This window comes from Hirundo rustica, chromosome 6, assembly GCF_015227805.2.
Source record: "Hirundo rustica isolate bHirRus1 chromosome 6, bHirRus1.pri.v3, whole genome shotgun sequence".
NCBI lineage: Eukaryota > Metazoa > Chordata > Aves > Passeriformes > Hirundinidae > Hirundo > Hirundo rustica.
In genome coordinates, this window is record NC_053455.1 from 39,716,410 (window position 1) to 39,741,641 (window position 25,232).

General features: G+C 40.6%; 1 protein-coding gene across 1 annotated transcript in view; it reads left to right on the forward strand.

Annotated features, from left to right (window-relative positions):
* Positions 1–2,417: 2,417 nt before the first annotated feature.
* The window catches only part of CSTPP1 (centriolar satellite-associated tubulin polyglutamylase complex regulator 1), a 78,990-nt gene continuing 56,175 nt past the window's right edge, over positions 2,418–25,232 (forward strand). The window contains exons 1-2 of the mRNA XM_040066729.2: positions 2,418–2,553; positions 11,323–11,425. Of these exons, the coding sequence (XP_039922663.1) occupies positions 2,508–2,553; positions 11,323–11,425 (149 nt within the window). The 5' untranslated portion in view covers positions 2,418–2,507. The remainder of the gene's footprint in view (positions 2,554–11,322; positions 11,426–25,232) is intronic.

Here is a 25,232-nt window from a genome sequence, read left to right on the forward strand (position 1 = left end):
TCACCGTCATTCTTCCAGCTAGGTCCAAAAGAACATTAAGCCCTTGTTAGATGTGTCCCTCTGGGGGCAGCTATTAAACCTCCAGATGGTTTCCAGTGGCCCAGAAAAGCCTTCTCAATGTATTAAAATGCACTACTCTAGCGTTCTAAAATCAAGTTGGTAAAACAAACTTAACATCTATGGGCAGTCTGGCAGTGTTTCTCCCTTTCCAAGTCACGAGACTGAGGGAACAGGTGAGCGCTGCTGATCTGTTATATCACCTAATCCGGGCTCTGGCAAGCCAAGGGAGAAATAATAGTGAATAGGGAAGTCTATAAATGGCTCCAGAAATGACATCTTGTTTTTATACAATTTGCTTTAAGTTGTTAACAGTCAGGCACCATTACTACTGAAACTCACTGTTATTAAAACCACAAATGAGACCAGTGTCCAAAAGGTTTCCCTCAGCCAGTCTGAAGGAAATAACAAAGTCTAACCCATAGAGACCAAAGAGTAACAAGAGAAAAAAGGGGGGAAAAAAAACCCAAACAAGCAAGCAAACAAAAAATTTAAACCCCCAAAACACAAACAAACAAACAAAAACAAAAAAAATAAAAAACAAACAAACAAACAAAAAATCAAAACCAATCAACCAACAGCCTCAAAGGAAAAACCACAGAGAGATCAGAATATGTAGAATTCAAAACTGGACTGTAAAGGCCTCTTGTAAATCAGTGCTCCAGATACTGGTCAAGGCTAAACTCTGGTTTGCAGAAATGGTTTAAACAACAAAGAGGAAACAGTGCACAGCCTGTGGAAGGCTCCTGCCAGCTCAGCTGACCAGCATTATAGAAGAGGTTTTTAAACACCACGGACACTGCTTATGTGTGTAACAACATAATCCTGTGTTTTCTCATTCTGTTTGAATTCATTTCCTTTCTAAATTCTGGTGAATTTCTGGGCTCAAAAATATCTTGTATCAATGTATTCTGTGGTCTAATTGTATCTATTATGTAAAAATATCCCATATTTAAATTTATAGCATATAACAAAATGCACAAAGTGCAAAACTGAACAAAGTGGAGTTTTGAATGAGTTTCATTGTAGCACAAATAATTTTAGATAACATCATTTCATATGTTATGCTTATCCTCTTTAAGGCAATCTTACATTTTTCCAATCATCCTTCACGCTGGAGTGTTTCATTGTCTGCTCCCTAAACTATACTCTCTGCTCATGTTTGAAATATTTATATCTAAGCCATCTGCTTTTAAAGACAGAACAAAAGACAGAGGAGTGGTCCAGGCAATTTTATGTGGGATATTAACAATCAAGTTACATCATCTTGTTTGCCCTTTTTAGATGTGACTGTCTTTTAAATATAGTTTAAAGTCGAGTGGCCAATGCCTCAGCACTTTCTTCTAGTGGAATAAAGGCATGTAGGTACAAATGGTTCATTTAATTTATCTTCTTCTGTATTTTTCATTAAAAACATAGACAATACCTACACTCTTTTTTTTTTTTTCTTTTTTTTTTTTTTTTTTTTTTTTTTTTTTTCCTCCCAGGATTACATCCTGGGCTGGTATTTTTTCTGAAGAAACTGCAAAGTAATTTGGAAATTTTAGCCACATCAGCTTCTGGGAAATAAGAGCCCAGCAGGCTTGCTTCCAGCCACATGAAGAGCTCTGCCTCACCCACATCCCTGGTCCAATGGCCATTCCCAGACAAGTTCCCAGCCAAGAACAGAAAGAGCTCTGTGACTCAGGACTTTCCTGCTCATTTCGACTTGAATCTACAGAAGGGACAATTCCTGACGCTCTCCATACCTACCTCCCCTGAGCACAAGGGATGCAAAAATGCCAGCTCTGGAATAGTATGGACAGAAGGACACAACTTTAAAGGATCTCCTTGGTCATGGGACAAAGCTGCTAGACAATAACTTCATCAAGCAGGGAAGATGCTTGATGGTCAGAGCGCCAGCGTAGTTCAAGAAGCATCAGGCTTCTTGAAGAATGCTTCCAGGTTCATGGTGTGATATTTGGGGTGTCCTCTGTAGAGGCAGGAGCTGCACTCGCTGATTCTGACGGGTCCCTTCCAACTCAGCATATTCTGTGATTTTAACATATAACAATTCCCCTTCAAATTAAGGTCTTTCCCCCACAGCTGTAGCCCTAAACAACCCCTAGCAGGAGACACCTTACATTAGACAATTGAATCTAATCCGAATGCCCTTACACGTGCCTCTCCTCCGGCTGTTTCGGCTCTTCGGGAGAGCCTGCTGACTCGCTCTCCCCTCTCTGAGGCACGGCCCGCTCACGGCGCTGCCGGGGGGCTGCAGCTCCGTCCCTTCCCCGGCCTGTCCCCCCGCCTCGCCCCAGCCCCTGAGGGCACGGGCGGCGGGGCCGGCTGTGGGCGCGGAACTGTGGCGGCGAGGGGCGTGTTCCCGGCCGGGGCGAGCGGCCGAGCAGCGCCGGGAGCGTCAGGCGCCTTGGAAACGGCGGAAGCCGGGAAGGAGCGGCGGGAGGAGGATGCTGAGCCCCGAGCGGCTCTCGCTGCCCGGGCCCGAGTACCTGGGTGAGGAGCGGTGCGGCGGGGCGGGGAGGCTTCCCGAGGACTCTCTCCCCCTGGCGTGCTGCGGCCCGGCACGGGGAGGGCTCGGCGGGGCCGGGGTGGCCGCGGCCCGGCCCGTCCTTCCCGGGGGCTGCGGCCAGCGGCCCCGGGCCGGGCCGGGCTGAGGGGGCTCGCTGTGGCTCCGTGTCCGCCTTGGCTGCGGGGCGGGCGGCAGCGGGCCGTAACACAGCGGGGTGCTCGCCGGGGTGGGAGGGCTGCAGAGCCCTCTCGGGCTCAGGGAGCGTCCCTCCGGTGCCCAGAGGTGTGGTCTCCGCCAGCAGCCGGCCGGAGCCTTGCTGCCGTCTCCTCCGCTGCCCGCTTTGGCCGTGAGGAGCGGCAAGCGGCGTCCAGCCTTTCTGTGATAGACCGCACCCGTTACCAGCTTCTTTTGCTCGCAGGTCTCTGCGAGCATCCTTATTTTATGCTCCTTTCCCGACAATAGGAAAGAGTGCTACTTTTGTGTGGCGAGGTGGTTGGAATGTTAGCTTTTGTTCCGAAATTAGGGAGCATCGGTAATGTTTCCTATGTAAATGAAAATCTTTTAACCTGTAAAGCAGCTACCCCTCTGAAACTACATCCTCTTTAAACTGGCTGTAACGGCTTGTTGTTCCAGGAAACTAAGCAGCAAAGTGATTTGATGTTAACGTGTCAAATAAAAATAATTAGGATGGAATAAAGTCAATATGACTTCATTTAATTGCAGAAGAGGAGATGAATTACGAGTAGTAAGCATTTGGATTGTGTTCAAGAGAGAGTTTGTGAAGTGAAACTCTTCAGCCGTTACTTCCTAGGCCCAAGAGACTGTTTGATAATAATTCTTATAAAGGTATACATAATTTTCTGTGGTTTTCTTGTACAGGGGAAGGTCAGAAATGGAACGGATTGTTTTGTGCTACTTGTTCCATCATGATTTCACCGTTTCTGTAAGTCAAAATGGAACAAGAGCATAGGAACACTGCTGTCTTGCAGGGGGCACTAGACTAAAACAGTTTTGTTTAACCATTTAAGCAAAGGGGTGATCTAAGCTGTCTTAGAGTAGAATCTCATTCTGCTGCTGCTGCTAGGGTGCTTTGTGCATACCTGCACTACTGCAATGTTGTTCTGTGTCAAGGAAACTCAAGGCAGAAATAGGTTTGTTTACTTCTGTATTCAGGGTGGCTCGGGTGGGACTCACCTTGCTGATTCCAGCTGGTTTCAGTTGTGGAGCTCAGGGTGTCTGAGAACAGCATCACAGTGCCATGTAGACACACTAGACACACCCTTTGTGTTTGTGCTGTTCTGTCACATTACTGCAGCATTTTCAACCTACATGCTAATAGAGAAGTTCATAACTTTTCCAAAGTGGCTTTAGGTTGAAAGCTGCAAAATTTCTTTTCCTTAATGAGCCAACTTCATTTTAGGTTCCTGTAATTGTTTTTAATGAAATAGACTCTTTTAATTGTGTGAAACTTGTCAGTAAGGATTGAATCACTCAAAACAATCTAGGAAGCAGACTAAAAGTACTTAAAGTGTGAAAATAAACCAGTTTTCTGTTGCACATCTGAAGGCAAGACATGAGATTTCTTAGAAGTACAAGATTGTTAGGTGCAGGCAGCTTTACTAGTCACTTAAGTGAGCCTCCTTTTATCTATTCCACATGCTGATTTGGAATTCCCTTTCCATTTTGTACAACTTTCTGCATTATTCTGACATTTGGGTCAGAAAAAGACCCGTGCCACCATGTTTGGTTGAGGAATAACTTGTATAAGAGTCTGTTCTGTTCATTACTTAGTATACCTTGGGTTTAGATTGCAGTTTCTGTTGTCTGTTAGAGGGGGGAAGCATATTCTTATTAGCTATGTTACCAAAATCAGTGTTTCTGCCTTTGTGAGACTTTGTAACTTGCCAAACTGTTCACAAATCCTGAGGAGTTTAGTGTGTATTAGCAGTAGGAAAATGGTTAAAAACCAAAACAAAACAACACAACCCCCAACTCCCCCTCCTCCCACCCCAAATTGCCACACCTCCTCACATGTTTTTCTGAGTTGCTATTCTGTTTTCTACATTGCCATTCTGAAACCCCCATTATTTGGATTGTTCTATTGTGCACCTCAAAGTCTTGTTAATACAGTTGTCTGAAGTGGGGTTGTAAGGAACTGTGATAAATTTCACTTTCTATAATTTCATTCAGAAGTTGTGTTGCCCTAGCTTCCCCTTTAAGGTATTCTCTGAGTCTCAGAGACCAGATGACCCTGCCATTTCTGAGCTGGAATGGGTAACTCACTCTTCCCCTCTTCTCTTCCTCATTATCAAAGCCAGGCCAACACATAAATTGAGCAGCCAGAATAACATCATGTGCTACTTGCTGTGTTATTCCACATCTCCCCTTCCTTTATTTGACATAATTCTTCTACAACCAGTTAGAATGCTAAGAGGGAAATAAAAACAGTTGTGAGTTAAAATAGAAATGAACAGGGAGAGAATTACGTATTCACTTAAGATGAAAAATATTTGAAAACCTTTGTTATGCCAAAGTTCCTGGAATATAAAAATCAGGGCAACATGTCTCATGCCACAATGAGACAGTAAGTAGAAGAAAAGAGATGACCATTGCTTAGTGAATAGGAATGGAGATGAGGTCTGCAGAATTGGCAGAAAGGCTACAGTGAAGATGATGGTGTTCCAAGCAGGACATTATAAACAGTATTTTCACTGAATAAACAACATTTATTGTTTGGGTATAGTGATGATAATGTGTTTCTCATTTGATGGATGAGACTGGAACTACAGTAGGCAAAATGAGGCCTATTTGAGACACTTTTTCATGCCTTCTTCATTATGGTTTAATAACTGGTGATTGCTCAGTTATTTATAGCAGGCAGTGGAGCACTCAGTGTATTGTTCTGCTCATGCAGCTGTCTCTGAAGCTTCATCTTGTATTACTTCCCAGCTCTCCTTTCCAGTTATGGAGAAAAAGCAATAGAGTGCTGCCAATTTCCAAACTTCTATTTTCTATAGTATTCTCCTGCCTTCTACTACCCAGCTGCAGGATATTGTTTCTTATCCTTCTTTTCCAAGGTAAGGCATGTAAGAACACAGATACTCTGCTAGGGAAGTGCCTTATCAGTAAAGCAGAGGCCTATCAAGTGCCAGAAACACGGTTGTGTTTCCTCATCTCTCTCATAAAAGGTCTCGGGTTTAGCAATTAGAAACAGGATACATTCTTTTGCAAAACTGAGTAGTTCCCAGCAGAGAACTTCGGTTGTGTGGAGACTTTGCTGAAGCCTAAGGCTTACTCTTCTTTTGAATAGTCTTAAGAAATATTGATCTGGAAAGTGCAGGTACAATAATTAACTTTAACAGCATAATCAACACGTAGGCTACATTGTTATCCAGACAGCTGAAACTAATTCTCCTCTTAGATATTTGGTGAACTTCTGTGTGGCTGAAAGATCTCATGGTCTAGAAAAGAGAAGAGAATGCCTTTTAAAAGATTTTATTTTTTGCTCTGTTGTACAGATGGGGGAACTGTAATCTAGAAGATGAATATAATGTGTAAGAGTTTGCTCACAGAAATGGTAGTTAAATTTGAATCTTCTTAGACTCAGTCTAGTACTTTGTCCAAAAGGTGGAGGTTTCACCACCATACTGCTGTTGCACCCCAGGATTTCTACCTGAACTTGAAAGGTACAGGTGAAATCTGATCCTGAATTAGGTAGAGTTCCAAGACTGGAGAGTACAGTCCTTTGCATATATCCCTCTGAGCATAAATAGGTAGGGAACCATTACGCTACTTAATGCCTTATAACAAACTGTAATGACAGCTTCTTCCATGATTAATAATTTTAGATTTAAACAAAAACCTCAAAAAACCCCAACCAACCAACCAAACAAAAAAAGACAGCTCAACGATTTGCTTTGGGATGGTTTCTAGCAGGTTTCTGTGTGACACCTTGCAGAAAGCAGTTTGCTGGAAGGACTTGCACAGTTAAGTCAGTCTGTGTGCAGTATTATGCTCATTGTTTGAAACAAATTCTCAGCTATGGTCAAGATTAAATTATAAATGGAAGTGTTTCTTACATTTTTTTTGTTGAAAATGGTTTTGAAACTTCGAACACATGAAATAGGCTCTAGTTATGCTGTGTGACCCCTTGGCATGTGTTCCTGAGTAACAGCATGTCTCATGTTGTGTGATACCTCTGGTGTGACAAGGTCTGCTTGTACTTGTATGTTCTGCCCTTCAACAAACATTTAGCTTTTGAGGGTTAATGGGAAATTACACTGTGAAACTATGCAAAGCTGGAAGGAACTATGGCAGTACAGAGATGTAGCATTTAGGTTAATTGTTTTGTTCACTTCCTTCTCTTTCCTAGGCCATTTCTTAGCAACATCTGAAGAGATTAAGTCTTTAATGATATCTGAAAAGATTATAAAGAGCATCCTGAAAAACTATGAATGCTGGAAAAAATTCCAGCGTTCATGTGATTTTGTTGTTTCAGTTTATATTCTTATTATTTCTCTCTTGCAACATTATTGTTTTGATAATGTTTGCATGAAATTGATTTTATGTTACTATAGATGTATCTTTCCAATGTGTGTAATACCGAAGTGTCCTTAGTTAAGCCCCAGTTTAGAACAAATTCTCAAAGTGTATTTAGCTATTGCCTTATGCTCTCTGAATATGTGTTCTCAGAGATTAAAAAATGCCAGAAATACTCCAGATAAATTAAAGCTTGTTATGCTCTTGAGCTTCTGATAACTGAAATGAAACATAACGTTAATTGCATCAAGTAGTGTGTGTTTTCAGCACTTCAGCTGAGGAGGAAGCAAATAAGTAAGAAAAGCTGGTCTTATTTTCCAGGAATTCCCACTCCTGATTTTTTAGCATATTCAGTTATGCCAGGAATGACTCCAACTTAAAAAAAAAAAAAAAAAAAAAAGGGCCCCTCTTGTGTACTTACAGAACAAGTTGCTTTAGAGACAGCTCTTGTTTCAGAAGAAGTCATGTCTCCTGAAGAGTTAAGCAATAATATAAGCACTCAGATAATAAAAACATTGCACATACATCGTATCATGACTTAAAGGTGACATCTATTTTCTTCCTTACTCCTGAATTTCTGGCTCTGAGAATTTCAGTGCATATATTGGTTTTGTGCAGTGATATTATTTGCATTAAATTTTCCTTCAAGACTTTTCAGGTACCAGTACTTGTTCTTACAACATTTATAATCAGACCTACAAAGCAGTGGATTGTTTGTTCTCATCAGAGGATTGAAACAAGTAACTTGGTGGCTTATAACAAGACTGTTTTTACTATGTTAAATACATATGCAAAATTATTTGGTGTTGTTATGGCTAAATGGAATTAACTGTGATTGCCTAATCTGTTGTAGAGAAATCCATAGAGATTGTGGATTGACTGTGGGTGTAATCCTTATTATGCCTTGTACTTGTAAGCTGAAGATTTTTGTGACTTGGTCTGGCCATGCTTGCGTTGAACATCCACTGCTCAGCCCTGAATTTGGTTCTGAGCCAAAAGCGCATTCATTCCAAAACTCACTTTAAACATTGGGCATGTGAGTGATGGTGGGATGTGAGCACTCTTAAGTGCTGCAGGAGGCAGCTTTGGAGGAGCTGTACATGCTGCTACTGATTGGGCTGAGGCTCCAAGTATAACATTGCTGCTGGTGGTTTAGTGATAAGAATTACGATATTCTATGCAGAGGTATTTACTTAACATCAGGTTATGGGCTGCCTGAAAAATCCTCTGTGAACTTACTCTGTCAGATTCCTTTGTGAAAGCTGACTGTTAGTTTTAAAATCTGACAGCAAAGAGCGTGGCGCCTACCAAATGAGTGTGGCAGGCATGCTGGCTTCCTGTTTGGGGTAATTGCCTGGGATTTCAGAGTTGAGATTTTTTGTTATATTTGCAGAATGTGGATTGCATCGGAAAGTTCTGTATGAATAGGGAACTTCTGTTACAATAAACCCGAAACAAACAAATGCCAAGGATGATGTCCTGATGTAACACCTCCTGTATGGAAGCTGCAGTATACTGGAGTTCTGTAAGGAAGAAAATTAGTAGAGACGGAAAGCTGTAATAACACAGTGGCACGAGTATTTGTGCTTTACATGCTGATTTGGACTTGCTGCTTTGTTATTGCAAAGTAGGCCTCAAAAATATGAGCAACCAGTACATCATTATCCCTGATTTTTCAACAACTATTAAAATATATGAATCATCTCATTTATTTTGCCTAGAACTCCACAGATTTTTGACTATATTTGCATAAACAGTTAATGTTCCATATTCCAGTATGGTTCCAGTGTTTGTTATGGAAAGTACCATTTGTATAAATTAAGGAACTACTCTTTTGCTATAACCAGACTCCTGGTACTTTATTTTGCCTCTCTGGCCTGCTAAAACCTGTCTGCAAATTACATTTTGTTCTATGACTTTCCTGTATAGTGTAGCATTAGTTGGATTATTAAACATATTGCATCGTTCCATGGAACTGGGCAGTCAGTGAACAGGAAGCCAGAGCTGGAATTTGGTTTGGCAGTGTGAACTGTGTTACCTGGAAAAGAGCACAGCAGCCAAAGGGACAAAGAGGGAGACTTCTCAAGGAGATTTCAAGTGCTATTTTCTTCTAATTTCTCTGCTCGCAGTTTTCTTCCCTTTACCATACCTCTACCCACTCTTCTGGGAAATAGGGAGAGAGGCTCTTTGCCAGGATCCTTAAGCTATGCAGAAAGATTAAGAGACATACACTTCTACAAGCAATTGTATTCAATAGTGACCTATATATTTTTATGTGCATTTTGAAATGTCTAAAAATTCTATTTTGAAAGTTAATTTATTCTCCAGGAGCAGATTCAAAGGTATTACAGAGGTCAGCCACATTGTGCTGTGTAGCACAGTGGGACCATGCCTGTCTATTCCCAAAGGCTTTTAGGGGAGGTTTGTAACTCTAAAGAAGCAAAATAACAGAAATATGGTTCAATGATAGGGACTGTTCTATGAAAGGAGTGTATACTTCCCCACACAGTGTTGAGAATGGTTTTGCAGTTGAGCAGTAGTTTATTGCAGGCTGGGATGAGCAGAGGTCTGTCTGCTAGTACCATTTCCTGGCGTGATCTGGTACTGCTGACACCTCAAGAGGGGCCTGGGGAGGTGATTGCCGAGTGTGAGATGGACTGCTTCAGGAGGAGGGAGGAAGGATGGGCTGAAGTAAAGTTACCCAGTTGTTGCTATCTTGAGCCTATGACTGAGCTGCACGGACTCATCCTTCCCTCAGGGGACACAGGTGCGCAGAGCTATTTTTCTTTAATCACTCACATAAATTAAATTTATTCCTTTGCATTAAAATAATTAAATAAAGCTACGCCCAATTTTTTTAGTGCCAGATAATATCTTTAAACCTTTGGCTCACCGTTTAGCTATCAGCTGCAAGGTATTTTCCAGGGTGTGCTTAACCAATTTTACCATTGTCCTGAAAAGTGTTCTAGGCAGAGAAATCCCCTGATAGCAATCAATATTCATGCGTACTTTTAATCACTGTATCCACTGGGAATAATCATTTCCGGGCCTCTCCTGAAGTCCACCTGCCCCACACTAAGATGAAAGGGCCTTCCATGCTGTGTATCAAGTGGCACAGGCTTTGTGCTCACCAGGATATTAAACACAAATTAAAATGGTTTGGAGAATATTGATGTGGGTCTGAGGCTGGCCAGTTGCTGGTGAGGGGGTGATTCTGCCAAGTCTGGAGTGGATTGGCAAGGACCAAGACCAGCCCTTGCCTTTCCTATGTTCCCTAAGGGTTTTCTCCTGCTCTTTTTAGGACACGACACTACTTGCAAAGGTGCAGTAGGATACGTGTTTGGGATGGAGGTGTGTGGTTTGGGAACAGGGTTTGTGCGCTTTCCAGGTTAGGAATGATTTTCCTGGGTTCGTTGTAACTTGTCTTCTGATTGTTGAACTCGTAGATTTGGAAAGTCTACTGCTTGCGAGCTGGCACATCACCTCAGACTCGGCTCTTTGTTGCTCCAGTTTGGTTTCTAGCCAAAAACATCAAAGGGGCTCAGTGGTAAATCTCTGCTGCTTCCTCCCTGGCAAATGCTTGTTTTGTACAATCTGGCCCCCGTAGAAGCAGCAAAACAGTTTGTGTTGCACCAAAGAGTCTTATAAGTGAGTGTCATTCTGTGGTGGGGTATTGGCAGATCCACCTTTTCTGAAATTCTCCCGTGTTTGGCCGAGGCGGTTATTTGAGACCGGCTGTTGAGCAGCATAAATCTCTCTTGGCATTCAGACCTGTTCCCCCGCTGCTGCATTCACTGATGCTTGTTTGGAAAACAGATGTACTTTGATTTGCACCTCTGCAACAGCCCCACTGAAACAGCATTGACAATCTGTGTAGGAAAGATGGCTCAGAACAGAGATCAGGAACTCCTCTGGAGTAAGCATTTTCCAGTGAAACTGATTCACAACTCCTTATCTTCCTTCAAGACCAGATTCTCAGGGGATTCTAAAAGAGTCAGCGCTGTTAATGACTAACTCCATGTAGCCAGGAAGGAAAGCGGGATTTAGGTGATGAGTTTTGCTATCCATTTCTGGGAGAAAGAAACCTCCACTCTCTAACTGAGGAAGCAAATGCTTGATATCTTGTGTAAGGCACACAGCTGGGCTTGTCTGGCTCTGGGCTTTGCAGGCCCCTTATATTCTAACTTCTGTCTCTAACTGTCTTTTATCTGCAGCTCAGCGACATGTCCTCACATACATGGAGGATGCAGTGAGCCAGCTGCTGGAGAACAGAGAAGATATTAGTCAGTATGGCATTGCCAGGTTCTTCACTGAATAGTAAGTACATCAGGATGCTGCCAATAGGGCCAGCCTGAGGGGGGCCTTTTGGAAAATGGAGCGGGACACGTGCTGGTTATGTTGTGAATGATGGATTTTACTGGGTTAGCCAAGGGCTCCCTGGGTGTGTTTTGGAAATATACATGGGTTTTGTACCATTCAGTACCTCTTCTATGACAAACGTTCGTGTGAAGCAGTCACTCTAGGGAAGCAACATGGAAAACCAAATTCTGCTTGTCTTGGTCAGGGCTGTTAGTATCAAAATGCTTGAGAAATACTGAAGCAAACTGTTTCACAGACTGCTTCTGGTTTCAGCAGCACTCATTCTTCCTTTTTCTGAGTATGAATTTGAACTGTTTGTCTCCTTGTGTGATTGTTTTACTGTTGAATACTTTAGTAGGATGCCTCTTCTTCCCTTAAAACCTGCATAAGTCCTTAAATACTGCATGTGAGCACTATCTCTTCTTACTAATTTACAAAAAAATTCTTGAAGGAAAAGCTTTTTGCTTTCTGTCCACAGAAAGTAATGCTGACATTAGTCAGCTGAGCAAATAGTCAGTAAACAAGAGCTTAAGAAAGATGAAGAGCAAGATTACAATGACCTCCACGCAGCGACAGGATTTCTTTACCAGAGTTGAAGGCAAGGTGGCTTTGAAATACCCAGCTGAAATTGTCATTCAGGCATTTCTACAGATTAGATTTAGTTTGCATCTAATTTCAAACTGACACCTCTGTGCCTTTTCAGAACTCCTGATCACAAATACTTCAAAACTTAAGAGGTGAGCAAGAGGTCGTTCACGCAGTGAAACTGTTCGAAATCCTTCTCTGTAGTATTTCTTCATCTTGACACGATAACCATTTTCTTTTCACTTCCTGTTGCTCTTCTACCTTTAAAAGAATAAGTAGTGATTCAGGACCATTATAATGAACAAAACTGTCATCGTAGAGCAAAACCCTCAGATTGACTTAATTGCCGGAGGTCTTGTTTTTCCCATTTATTTTCAGAGATGTGATTTTTACGATGGTTTTTTTTGTTCACAGTGAGTGTTTTGTGGAGTTTCTGATTTCATGAAAGACAGGAAAAGGCTGCATGTTCATTCATTCTGTAATATAGAACTAGTAGTTATCTTTTCTTACTTTTTTCTTTTATAAAATATCTGGGGTTTAGCAGATGAAACCGTGTCCCCATACCAAAGCAGAAACAAGCTTAGTAATTTTGAGAGCTGTGAAGACTTGAAATGTGGGATTCTTCATTTAAAGTGGAGAATAAATGATAGCCCATATGGGTGTAGAATGCAAAGTTTCATGTTATGAAAATGTCATGTGTTCTGGCTCCCAGAGCTTAGTGGTGAGCCCTCACTGCCCAAAAGATTTCTGTTCATCCACTCAACTATCAACATTTGTTCTGGCTGTGCTTTGAAGGCTATGCTTCTCTCTCAAGCAAATAAACTTGAACTTTAATCTCAGCATCTTCAAATTCAAAGATAACTTGTGAGATTCTAGAAGGTTTGTGGGCACTCCCCCAGTGTTTTCCTTAATCCATGTTTTTCTGAAGGAGCGGACTGGAATGTGCATGTTTTGAAGTATGATGCAGTGATTTGAGATGAAGGGACTTGGTATTAGGATGACCAGTTTTTAAAATTGCCCTTTCCTTATTTATGCTGATATAAAATTAGAGACCAAGCCCAGGGTTTAGAAAGCTAGCAGGCAGGCCCAAACAAGTAACTTTTAAAAAAGTGTTTATGGAGCAAAAAAAAAAACCCCAAAACAAAAAAAAAAACTTCTATACTTCTGTAACTTTTCAGAATTTGAAATTAGTCTGTCAAGAACAGGTGTTGGATATTCTCCAAACTCCTCTCAGAGGTCATACTTCTCAATACATCGGTTCCATGGACCTCTCTGCTGGATTCACTGCTGAAGAGCAACCTGATGGCATTTCCATCATGCGTTGCAATGCCCCACTTTACCATAAGTCAATTCAAGTCTTTGAGCCAGTTACAACTTTTTTTTTTTTTTTTTAAATTAAGAAAATTTTGTTGGGACTTAGCATGCTCCAGTGAGATTTCAGAATTGAAAATTATGTGCTCATTTAGCTCTGTATGGATCAAGCAGTAAGTGTTTTGCTGGCAATGAGTATTTCCTATTGTCTCTAAGAAATGGAATTGGGTATGTATTTCACTCCTATCCAACATCTAGCACTGTGACTACTGATTGCAGAGGGCTGACCTTAATCTCTACAGTTTTCCTTCCAGAATACTTTTAGTCTACAAGGATGGTTTTTTTCTCCCACTTTATGCCAATGTTCATTTGTCCCAATCATGTGGACATCTGCTTTCAATCTTGGGAATACCTTGAGGCTTCCCTCATCTGGCTCACTCCTGACCCTTACATGAATAGGGATCAATCACCCCTCTGCCAATTAATCCACATCTTTTAGTTAAACAAGTAAAATTATGCCTGTCTTAGGACTAATCTTGATTTTATAGATATGCTGAAATGCTACTGGTGTTTGTTCATTACAAGCCTGAGAAATCTCAGCTCTGCTCTTGAATCTCCATGAAATGCAGACTCTTGAAAACCCTCTGTGTAATTACACACTAATGCTGCTTTGCTTTTTCCAGCCTAATGTCTGTGCCAACATATCTTAAAGTAACATGTTCCCCCTATACATTATTTATCATCCTGTTTTCTTGATCTTTCCTATACTGAAGAAAAACAGGGCCCCCATGCTAATGCATTTGATCACGCAGAGGGAATGTGCATAGCATCCCACTTTATATTTTCTGGGCTCTTAAAAGAAGTCTGTGTGTCTTTATTTTCATTTCAGCTTAAAGAACCAGCAAAACAAAATGGATGAAGAGACTTCCTACTAGTATGTTTTACTTTTCTTTTAGGCTAGCCCTTTGCCTGAAGCTTTCTCTTCCAGCATGCAGATTGACGTGCTGCTCTCTTCAATACTCTTTGGAAAGCTCAGAAATAATAACCAGTAACTTACCTTGGTGAGGAAACTGTTTTTTCTGTTACTTTGTTTGTTTGACAAATCAAACACAAGTGAATTGGAGACACAGGAATGAGCTTCATTTTAAATTTTTTTTTATTAAGTCTATATTCTTGTTGCAAAACACTTCTTATTTGTTTCTGGTGAAATGTCTCCTAATCACCTGCCAGCTGCAGCATGACTGAGAAAAACGTCTTGCTTTTAGCTTGCAGATACAGCACTGCTTCCACTGGACTCTGCAAACTGTCTAAGGTTCCCTTTTTCTGTAAAAGATGTTTCTGCTGGCTCTCTAACTTGAACACCCCTGCTGGATCTTGTGTGGCAGTTTAACAGTCTTTATCTGAGAAGGCATCTGTGATGTGTGTGACAGGGTTGAGGGTCAGATACTGCTTTTAGCTCTGTTGTATGCCTGGCAATTCAAAATACCAGCTCTGCACTGTGTAGAGCCCTGTTTTACAGAAAGGAACATTTGCTTTGTTCCTAGTAACAAGACTGCCAATGCTGTATAGTGTGGGTTCCTTGGGAAGGAAGATGTTATCATGGTGAGAAGTATCAACTTCTAGCAATGAAAGCACCTCATTTTCTCTTGCTGTCTGGATTGGCTGGAACAATTTGTTCAACTCTTTCCTTAGGGACAAATATGATACCGCTCCCTTGGCTTTCTCTGGCAGTAGACACCGGCTTTGGTATCAGACAAACTTTTGGCTTGTTCAGTTCTTTATTGCTGTACAACATTACAGAAATAAATCTGTAAACAATGTCCTCCTCTTTAAAAAAGTCTCAATATCCTTGGGGGAGGAGGGTAGAGGGGGAAGGGCCAGGAACAAGACAGATGGGATGCCCATGAGAACTAAACCACTCACTGAAGGCAACCTTAATTGGCAACTGGAAATAAGCTGAATTATCTGATTGTGAAAAGGAGAGATTCTTAGAGCTAGCTTAGAGCCATCAATTTTATTTTTTCTTTGCATCTGTGTATGTAGGGCTTATCACTGCCATCATCTTGCTGTCATCTGCTCTGCATCTTTCCTCTTTTCAGAGTAACTTGTTTTGTCTTGTTTGCAAGGATAGTGTAAGCTCTTCAAGACAGAAATGATAGTGTACTGCGTGTACTTTACAGCGCCTTGCATTGTACAATGTCGACTCTGTGCTTTGTACAATTACAGTACAAACAGCAAAAACAGTAGTGAGAAGGTCCTTAGGGCTTTGACAAGTTGTGCCAGATTCGCTTTCTTAGAGATGAAACCATTCATTAGAATTTCTCAGTACAACTGTTTGGGGGAGGGGCATTGGTTGTTGGGTATTTTTAGGGTTAGTTCTTTGTGTTTTGGGCAAAGCAGTAGTATTTGTGAGGTATTAATACTTTTAGGATATTACCTAAAATATTTATATTCTCTCTGATATAATCTTCCAAGCAATTGCAAAAAACCCCACAACATTTCATGTATTTTGTAAATACTGTCCTGATTGCTACATGTCTTCCGCTCTGGAGGGAAAAAGCTAAAATTATCCCACTCAATGCAAGACTGCACTGAGCCATGTGATCGGTATCAAGCTGCTGCTGTCAATGACCTAGCTGTGCAGCAGCCCTTTGGGCTGAAAATCTCAGGGATAATGTGCTTGATGGTTCCTGACAGGCTTTTACTCGGGATTCCTTGATCCCTAGGGCACTGTGTAACACTGCTGTCTGCCTCTCCTTTGCTCTTCAGTTATCAGTGCAAAGAGTGACTATGTGAACTCAGACACAGCGTTTGTGCCAGAAGCTCTGAGGAGGTTTTGCAGCTAATGTGAATAAGTAGCTGTGAAAGAAACATTTTGAAAAGGTCTGTCAACAGAGCACATGGATTTGCAGGACTGAATTTGTTGATAAATCTTTCTGGGGAACTACAGTAATTGCATATTTCTCCACTAAGACTGTTGCTAATGGACACAAAGCCTTTCTGTTAGTCCCTTTGTTCCCTTCCAGTCTCACCTCTACAGAGGAGCATTGTCAGAAGGGCAAACTCCCTTTCTTGTAATTGAATTTCTCCAGCCCACCTTAGAAATGGGATTTCAATGCCTCTTGCCCACTGTGCATGGGGTATGTGTTTTGTATGAGAGCTATGGAAGATCTGGGTAACTGGGATAACTCTATTTAAGATTTAAATTATGTGGATTTTGTCTGGAACCTGTAGATCTGTCACCCAATGTTTTTAATTATAGGATTGCTTTATGGCAGAAACAGCATTGGCATTTTGATATGACAGCCAGGATCTATGAACTCCTGATTTTCCCAGAGTTGTTTCTCTGTAACAAACATTGCAACAAGTTCCAACCTGACAAATATGCTGATAGGGATAACTGCTATTGAGTAAACAGCTGGAAAAAATGCATATATTAATTTCAATAACACAATTCCCACTGCAGTTTGTACATGTTTCCAATATATTAGAGAATGTAGCACTTTCTTACCTTGTTCTTGAGAATCTTACAGATGTGTGGATACTCAGATGTGTCTCTTGCAAAGAAATATGGGGTGTGGGGTGGGGCATAAGGTAAATAATCTTTTTGGTAAACAGGATTACCTTGGAAGAGTTGTAGAAAAGCAGTAACAGAATCAAACTTAAAGCATTTACCAGTGATGCTCTGTGTGGTAATATACTCCACATAAGAAACTTCTCATACTGTTTTGGTGACAGAAGAATCTGCAGGATTTGCCAAAGCATATGAGTCTTAGCACTTGGTATCAGCATCTTGTCAGCACAGGGTAGTTATCCATGATAACACTGACTTGCACCATGCTCTTGCTCTTTGAAGTAGATAATCACAATTTCCATGTGCAGTGTGATCAGATTATGATGCTTCTAGTATGGATTCACTGGAGTAGCAGTGCAGTCTTTGCCCACTACTTTCCTATTCCTTTACATCATGGAAATTACATATTCACTTGTGGTCTTTTTTAGAATAGCAGCAGCAGGAGTTGGTTGACTACTTTATGGAGACCTTATGTAATTGGGTATATTTTATTTGTTCTTACAGTCTTGAAGGTTGAAATGCAACAAATCTGCCAGGGAATTGAGCTTCCTTTAGGTTAAAGCCAACTACATACAAGCGGTGTGGATAGCTAATAAACCTGGAAAGAAATTTCTCAAAAGCCAGAGTCCAGGAATGTGGCAAATGGTACAAGCATCAAAACAATAAATTATCTGGGTTAACTGTATTTGTGCTTCTTCTCTGTGCTAGAGTTGAATGTACTATCCTCTCTCTAGCTTTAATTCTTAACTCTAGTAAAACTCTTGTTTAGGCTTCCAATTTTTTTATTGCTTTTCATCATAGTTGCTGATATTACTAGTATGAATTTGGAGAAGTATATGATCCCAGCTGGGAGTTAAAATCAGGTTTTTGTGACTTCAAATGCATGAACTTATACAGACTGGGGGATGAACAGATTGAGAGCAGCCCTGCCAAGAAGGCCTTGGGATACTGGTGGATGAGAGGCTGGACATGAGCCGGCAACATGCATCACACCCTTTCTGGGATGTCACAGAGCCTTCTGTTTAGTTTTACTTTTTCTATCCATCTGCTATTTTTTTGTATCTGTGATATTGGCTATTTCCTGCCCTGTTCTTGCATTTCTTATCATGCATCTCTGCTGTGGTTTTGTTTGTATCCTTGCAGAAGTGAAAGGGCCCTCAAGTCAGAATTGAGGAGCTATGGAAATCTTATATTGCCATCTTCCACTGAAGAAAGGTCTGTAGCAGAGTTTGCCATGATGCAAATTAGATGTTCAATGCTGATGTAACTGTTTGACAAGCAGCTTTCTCTGTTATTCTGGAAAATTGCTCAGTTGTGTTTGCTGAGTCACTGTTGGAATATATAGGAAAAGATGAGAAAGATAAATAGTGATATATCTACCGCAGATGTAGTGGGACTACTTACAGTCTTTTGCATCAGATCTGCAATGTGTATATAAAGCAGTAATCTCACTTTATGTTTGGTCACATGCTGGAAAGATTGGATTTCCTGCAGTTTCTCTAAGTCTTTTGAAGAAAATTGTTTTTAATGTGAAATGAGGAACTGGAATTTAATAGAAATGCACACGTGAATAGCAGCTGTGGAGAAACATAGCAGCATAGCAAGTTTGGTGTTTTTACCCATATTATATGTGGGGGTTTTAAAATTATTCTTAAGAATGAAAGGCATCGTTTTATAATTTTCTGTTCGCAATATTTCCTTTTTAACGTACTATTTTCTCCAATAAAGCTTTTGAGGTCTCAAGCAGTAAGAATACCACTGTTGGATACATGGTAACTTCCTGAATAGCTGTACCTCCCTGTATTACTAACTCACATGGTTTAGTTCTTTTAATGAAGTACTTTGGCATGGGTCTAAGCTATTTTATGGATATAGGAGATCAGTGTTAGAGTTCTTGGCTTCCATCTGTCTAAACCTATAAGACTCTCTATTAAATTAGAATCAAGTAGCATAAGTTTGAAGAACACTTTATATTTTCCCAGAAATATCTTTAAGGAAAGATGAATCAGAATTGAAGTTGGGGTTTACATTTTTTCGTGTTGGTTTGAGGTTTTTTCCCAGTTTTGTGTTGTTGGAAGGACTTTTGTGCTTATTCTTAGGCTGAAAAATGTTAAGGAGTCACAGAAACCTTTGAGGAACATTTCTAATTGCTTTGCTAAGAATATATGTGTTCACTTGTGGACAAGGCAAAAAAGTGGATTTTTTTCCCTAAATTAGATATGCCAAACTGTAAAAATCAGCAAATGTTTGCAGGAATGGGATCTGATAAGATCCCATAATCAGATTCCTTATCCTTTACAGGATAAAATCCCTTAACTATGTCTGCATCTCCATGAATATCAGACACTAGAAGCCTTGCAAGCCTGAAAAATGCGTTTTTAAAATATGGTTTGTCTTCCTTTTCTTTAGAACCAAAACTAAACAATAGCAAAAAAAAGGCAAAAAGTCTAGTTTCTAGAAATCTGCATGTCTTCAGAGAACCTGAGATTTTCTGTGCAGTGCTGTGTTGAAACCATACACATCCCAGAATACATTAGCTTTAGTGACTTGCAATAACCACATGTCCTGCAAATTTAATGCTATTGTGTGTCTTCAAGTGAATTAAACACACTGTAGCTGGTCAACACTGTAGCCAAGCAGTTATATTGAGCACAAAGTGGTTTAGCTAAGCAATCTCCAAACGCAGAGTTAGCATTAATGTCAAATGATGTAACTTCATCTATATTAAGGAATTTTGGCAAGGTTCATTTGTTGCCATGATGAAAATATTGGAAGCTGCTCAGTCTTTGATGTACTATAGTTCTTGCCAAGGGAACTGAATAGGTGAGAGAGGACCAGTTGTAAATTTTTTCTTCTGAAATTCTTCAGTCAAACCAAGCCTGAAATGAGCAAATAGAGAATCTGTTTGCATGGCACCAGTATTGAGTCTCTTTGGAACAGGTATTCAGTTATATTTCAGTATTTCTTGTGTTATCACAGCCATAACATGCTTGGGCTGCTACCTTTTAAAATAACTAAAAGTCTGGTTTATAAAGCATGGAACTGTCTTACAACAGGGGAATTCAAAATGGAGCAAGCAGGCCCTTACTCTTACTTGTACTTTGGCCTCGACTTTCTGAGAACTCAATTTGCCTTTACTGGGCATTTTACTTTCATCTCAGGTGTTCTAGGTGTGTACAGTTCCTCAATAACATTCAAATCCATACTCGTCCTTTGGTGGATATTTATGCTTTGGTACCAAAATCCATCTCCAGCTAATGTCAATTCCATAGCTACTTTCTGAACTGTTGGACAAGAGGAAATCAGAATGTTACCTTGTGTGGCTTGTGTTTTTAATAGTGTTTTTCATCTGTGTGCCATCTTCTCACCCTTGCCACAGGTTCACGGTATGATTTCTGTGGCATCTTGAAGATAGTGAATGAATTCCACAGCGCAACAGGGAGGACAGAAATACTTGTTGGTTAATAAAGGAAGCCAATGAATGGAGATTATGGCTTTATGAGAATGAAGAGAGGACTTGCATCTCCCATACCTTCAGAATATAGAGGGTTATAGAGCAGTTCAGCGGATATTTTCTTCTTGCCCCAAAATGTCAAGTTGGACCAGTTTGAACAAATACTAAATAGGTTAGCTGGAGAGTTAACAGTTTTCCTTGTGTAGTTATAATTCTGGACTGGTTTATTATTTATGTATTTAGTTTCGTTTTAGGCAGAAAAAGGCAGGGTTTTTTTGAGGGAAGCTAGGTAGCAACTTGCAGTGATCACCATAAAAGCTGGGTATAATGGTGTTCATGCAGCTGTTCCTGTGGTGTACAATTTACACAGTTTCCTACTGTAAAAACTAAATCTCTGTTTATGCCAGCATGACCTCTCCAGACTTACTGAAACACCCTATAGTCTGAGATTGCACTTGATCAGACTGAAAGAGCTGGTCATGGGTGATAGATGCTTATCTGTGAAGGCTTCTTTCCTTTTCCCTTAAGCACCTTGGAGGGTTTCTGCAGGGCTATTTACGGTCTTTCATTGTATGCCCTTTCCCATCTTCCTGAATACTAGGCTTCCCAGCTCATAATTCTAAGAAGAAGCTTTATTTCACAGTAGAAAGGGGCCCCAATATGTGGCCTATTATATCCATATCAGCTTGCTTACCCTTTTCAAACAGCTATTGTGTTTTAATAGGGCCCTGCCTGGTAGGGGGAGTCCTTAATTCCTGCTATGTAAGAATGGTCAGCTTGAGTTACAGCAAGCTGCAGGATGCTGCTCTGATCAAAAGGCCTCTGTTTTTAAAGATTCCTGCATCCCTACGCCTCCCCATTTGCCTTTTTTTTTTTTTTTTTTTTTTTTTTTTTTTTTTTTTTTTTTTTTTTTTTTTTAATCCTGGGCCAATAATTCACAATAATTCAACATAGTACAGTGATTTTAGCTTGTGATTTGCAAGCCTTGAGGTGTTAAATTACTGACCTAGCGTATGAAAAATTAAAGGAGAGGGACTCTAAAAAAGATAAAGGCTTTCTGGGTAATAACAAGCAAGCACAGCAACTCCTTTAATCCTTTCCTTCTCCAGAATCTGTAAACTGGTCTCAGAGGGTTTGATTTACTACAAAGCAACATAAGAAAGCTTGTTCACTGCCTGCTCTGAGCGGTGTCACAGGTGCTGTGGTTCATTTTCTTCATCCCAGTACATGGGATAATCTCTGTACCACCTGTATTAAGTCTGCCATGAATACAGAGGTTCCTAGCCTGTATCAAGAAGTCTGAAAACACATAGTTAAAATTTGTGTCACTCCTTTCCACACCCTTCAGCTGTAGTAAACCTGAGTGGGTGAGACAGAAAGGATCTCAAAAAATCCAGTCTCTGTGGTTGCAGTATTTTATCACCCAGTCTTGCCAAAATTTTGTAGTGTTAATTATTTCCTATCTGCCTGGTTGTTAAAAAAACCCAACTATTTTCCGTTAAAGCCAGTCATCAGGAATAACTTATGTTAGCATCTGTTTTGTCTTAACACATTTCCAAGGAAATGCCTAAAAAGCACTGCTAATTTCATTAGAGGAAGATGGTGGTTTCCTTGAGGCTGACCTCAGTGTCCCGGGTTCTGAGATCTATGTTTCAAGTGCTTTTTCAATTCCAATGGCTTTGAATTGAGGAATGCTCATGGTCCTCCACTGCCTTCCAAGGGGGATAGCTAAAAGAAATCCAATGATTTGTCTGAATATTGCAAATATTGTAGTACACTTAAAACAAGAGGTGAAGAATAAAATTATCTTAAACTACAGCAGTAATTTAATCAGTACAACAGTGATTTTTATTTTTTTTAATCTAGTTATGCCTCCAGGTTTAAGTGTCCCCTCTGAGTGTTCCTTCTAGGCAAGGTAAACCTCCCTTTGCTATCTCAGAGCATTGCTTCGGGCTAAGTGCAATTGGTCATTTAGGGATGCTTTGTTGCTGATAAGTTATTTAACAACAGAAATGGCTTGTTTTTTAAAGCCTTTTGTATTTCAGTATTTTCTATTGCTGGAGCTAGTTCTTTGTTATCCATTGTAGCATAGTCTCTAATCCTAATACTCCTGGTTATCCCTACTTACTGTGCTTTAGTTCACACAATGAAGCAGTCTTGGAGCTCTGGGCTCCTTTCAGATGGAGCAAAACTGGAAGATGTGCTCCTTCTGCAAATGAGCATTCAGTCAATGGGACTGGATTAGAATTAGTCCAGAGCGTGTGTCAAGAAAAAACAAACCCTGGGATGCCCAGGATGTTGACATAATGTTGACATCAAATCCTCTGCACTGTTTTTCTCTACAGATGTTTGGGTCAGTCTAAACATAGCCTCTGAGAGCAACTTTGCATTTGAGACTACCTTATTTTTGCTTGAGACACTCAACTCTGTTTTAATGACTTAGACACTTGTATAACTGGCAAGAAAAAGGTGTTGGGGGTGTGTGTGTGAATGGTTCATGCTCAAGAAGCCTTCAAAATTTTTTTCTTCATCATGCTCTTGACAGAAAATGCAAGCAGTAATGGTGTCAAGTAAGGAAAAATGGTCATTGTTCCTTGTTTTCCATTTGGTAGAGGAGGGGTCCTCTGGGCTTGTTCAGCTCTTTGCATGGTAACCAAAGGTGGCACCTGCTAGAGGGACAGCGGGGTCCTGGCAAGCCCTTCCATCGTTCTCGAGGATTTGGGACTCTGCATTGTGCATATTTGGCTTTGCCTGAGTTCAGCAGGCAGAGGCTAACTCCTATAATGAGTTTCAATTGAGATGTTACCATAGCATCCTGGGACTTGTACAATCTATTTAGGAGTCCAAAGGTTTGAAAAGAGTGCTTGAAAGTTTCTGAACTCTGGCAGGTTGCCGAAATGTAAATACACAAAAGACAAAGCCCTATGAAAGCTGCTCTGTTCAGAGAAGCAGCACCTGAGTGCTATAATTCCCAGCACAGCCATTTTTGGGAGCTGGGGCTGTTTTATCACAGTCCCCTCCCAAACTATTTTTCTTCCCCTCACGTGTATGTGCCTTCCCACAAGCTTAGTCTGGGTGTACTGCAAGATGCAGCCCTCTCAGCAGTGGTGTTGGAGGAGACTGTTCTGGGGCACGGGAAGGAAAGGAGTGAGAAAGCATCCTGAAACCCCTACTGTAAGAATTTCTTTAGATATCCCCAGCAAGTGAGAACCTTGCTTTATTCTTCTCTTTCCTCAGGATTTTCTCACAAGTGAATGGAAAGAGCTGTTTTGTTAACAGAGTATCCAGTTGCCTAACAATTCTTGTGTGAAATATGAGTGCTCACAGTAAACTGGTGTTAACTAATGAACATTCAATTCAAGTTGTAGTCTTGGTTTCAGCAAGACAAATAAAATCACATCATTAGTAGCATTGTTACTCTTCTAATTTGTCTACTCTATTTACTGGTAATGTAGAGGACTAAGCAATCATTAGGTTTGCAATAGGGGGCCTGGAGACTAGCACAGTTGTTGAAAGCTTTCTTCTGGAAGGAATCTCTTGCAGATGGCTGCACTTTAAATGCCTACAAGGGGAAAAAGAGAAGTTAACCAGAGAAGTGAAAAATTATTTTCCCTGCTTTTGGGTTCCCAAACCCATTTCTAAATGATTGAGGACAAAGTAATAACTTGTTGAGGTACCCTGGTTTTTTTCCTAAGTCTTTCTTCTTCGAATATGCTGAAAAGCTCTGGCCACTTAACTTTGCTAACAATATGAGCTGTTCAGTGAAAGGAGGATAGATAGAGGGGAGACTGAGCAATCCTAAGGGAGGAATCTCAGCAGCTGTTCAACTTGCTGAGAATGATTGAGCTTAATGGTTAAGTTTGTTCCTTTATTGTTGCTATCTTGCTTAAGCCATTCCTCTGAGTGCAGCATGTTTCATTTTTGTATTCAAAAGGAATGGGAAAAAACCATCTGTTTGTATGTTTATAAAAATCAAGGTAAGGTGTTGGTCATATGCCCTACCTACTGCTGGAATACCTGTAACAATTTTGGGTTGTCATAATTTTTCTTTCTTCCAGAAATCTTTACCTGTAACACTGCCACACCAATGGTAACTTCATCTCTGGGCAGCTGTTAAAAAAAAGGTGGCCAAGTTATTTTGGCTATTATATATGGCCATCTACCCATGATACAGGAATTTCAACATATATAGTTTATTCAATATATATAATGTTCCTGTCCATTTTAGTGATCTTGACCCTGTCTGAGAAAAGATTTATAACTGGGCTGTTTGCTGGATAGCTCCATCATGGGCTTGCTCCTTTGAGCTGAACATTTACTACTTATAAAAAGGAATTTATTATAAAGTAGGGTGTCTAAAATGTGGCATCTTAACTGGGATAAAATTCTGACTGCCAGGCTTGCAATCTTGACCTTTTGGGGAAAAATCCTTCCATTGTATAGCTAAGCAAAATCCTCCTTTACTCAACTAGCTGGCGGCACTTGGCTGTCAGCACATCCAGGTGTGCTGATGTTCCAGCATATCCACCCACTCTTTTAACTGAGCAAGCAACAAATGATATCATACCCTTCTGCCTGGTAGGTTTAGAGCCATTCCATGCTGAAAATGCAAGTGACTAGAGTTTTTGCTTATTAGAAATAAGGAGTAATATAGTAGGGCTGTCTGATGTGAATTAATAGTATGTTAGCTTCATGTCTGGACCTTTCCATTACAGTTGTGCCAGGATCTCCTTCCAAAATATGCATGTTCTGTAGATGTTCTGAGCAACATAATTTGGTGCATTGAATTGTATCGTTGTGCCTTAGTTTTCTTTCTCTTCCAAAATGTCTCCCATACGTGT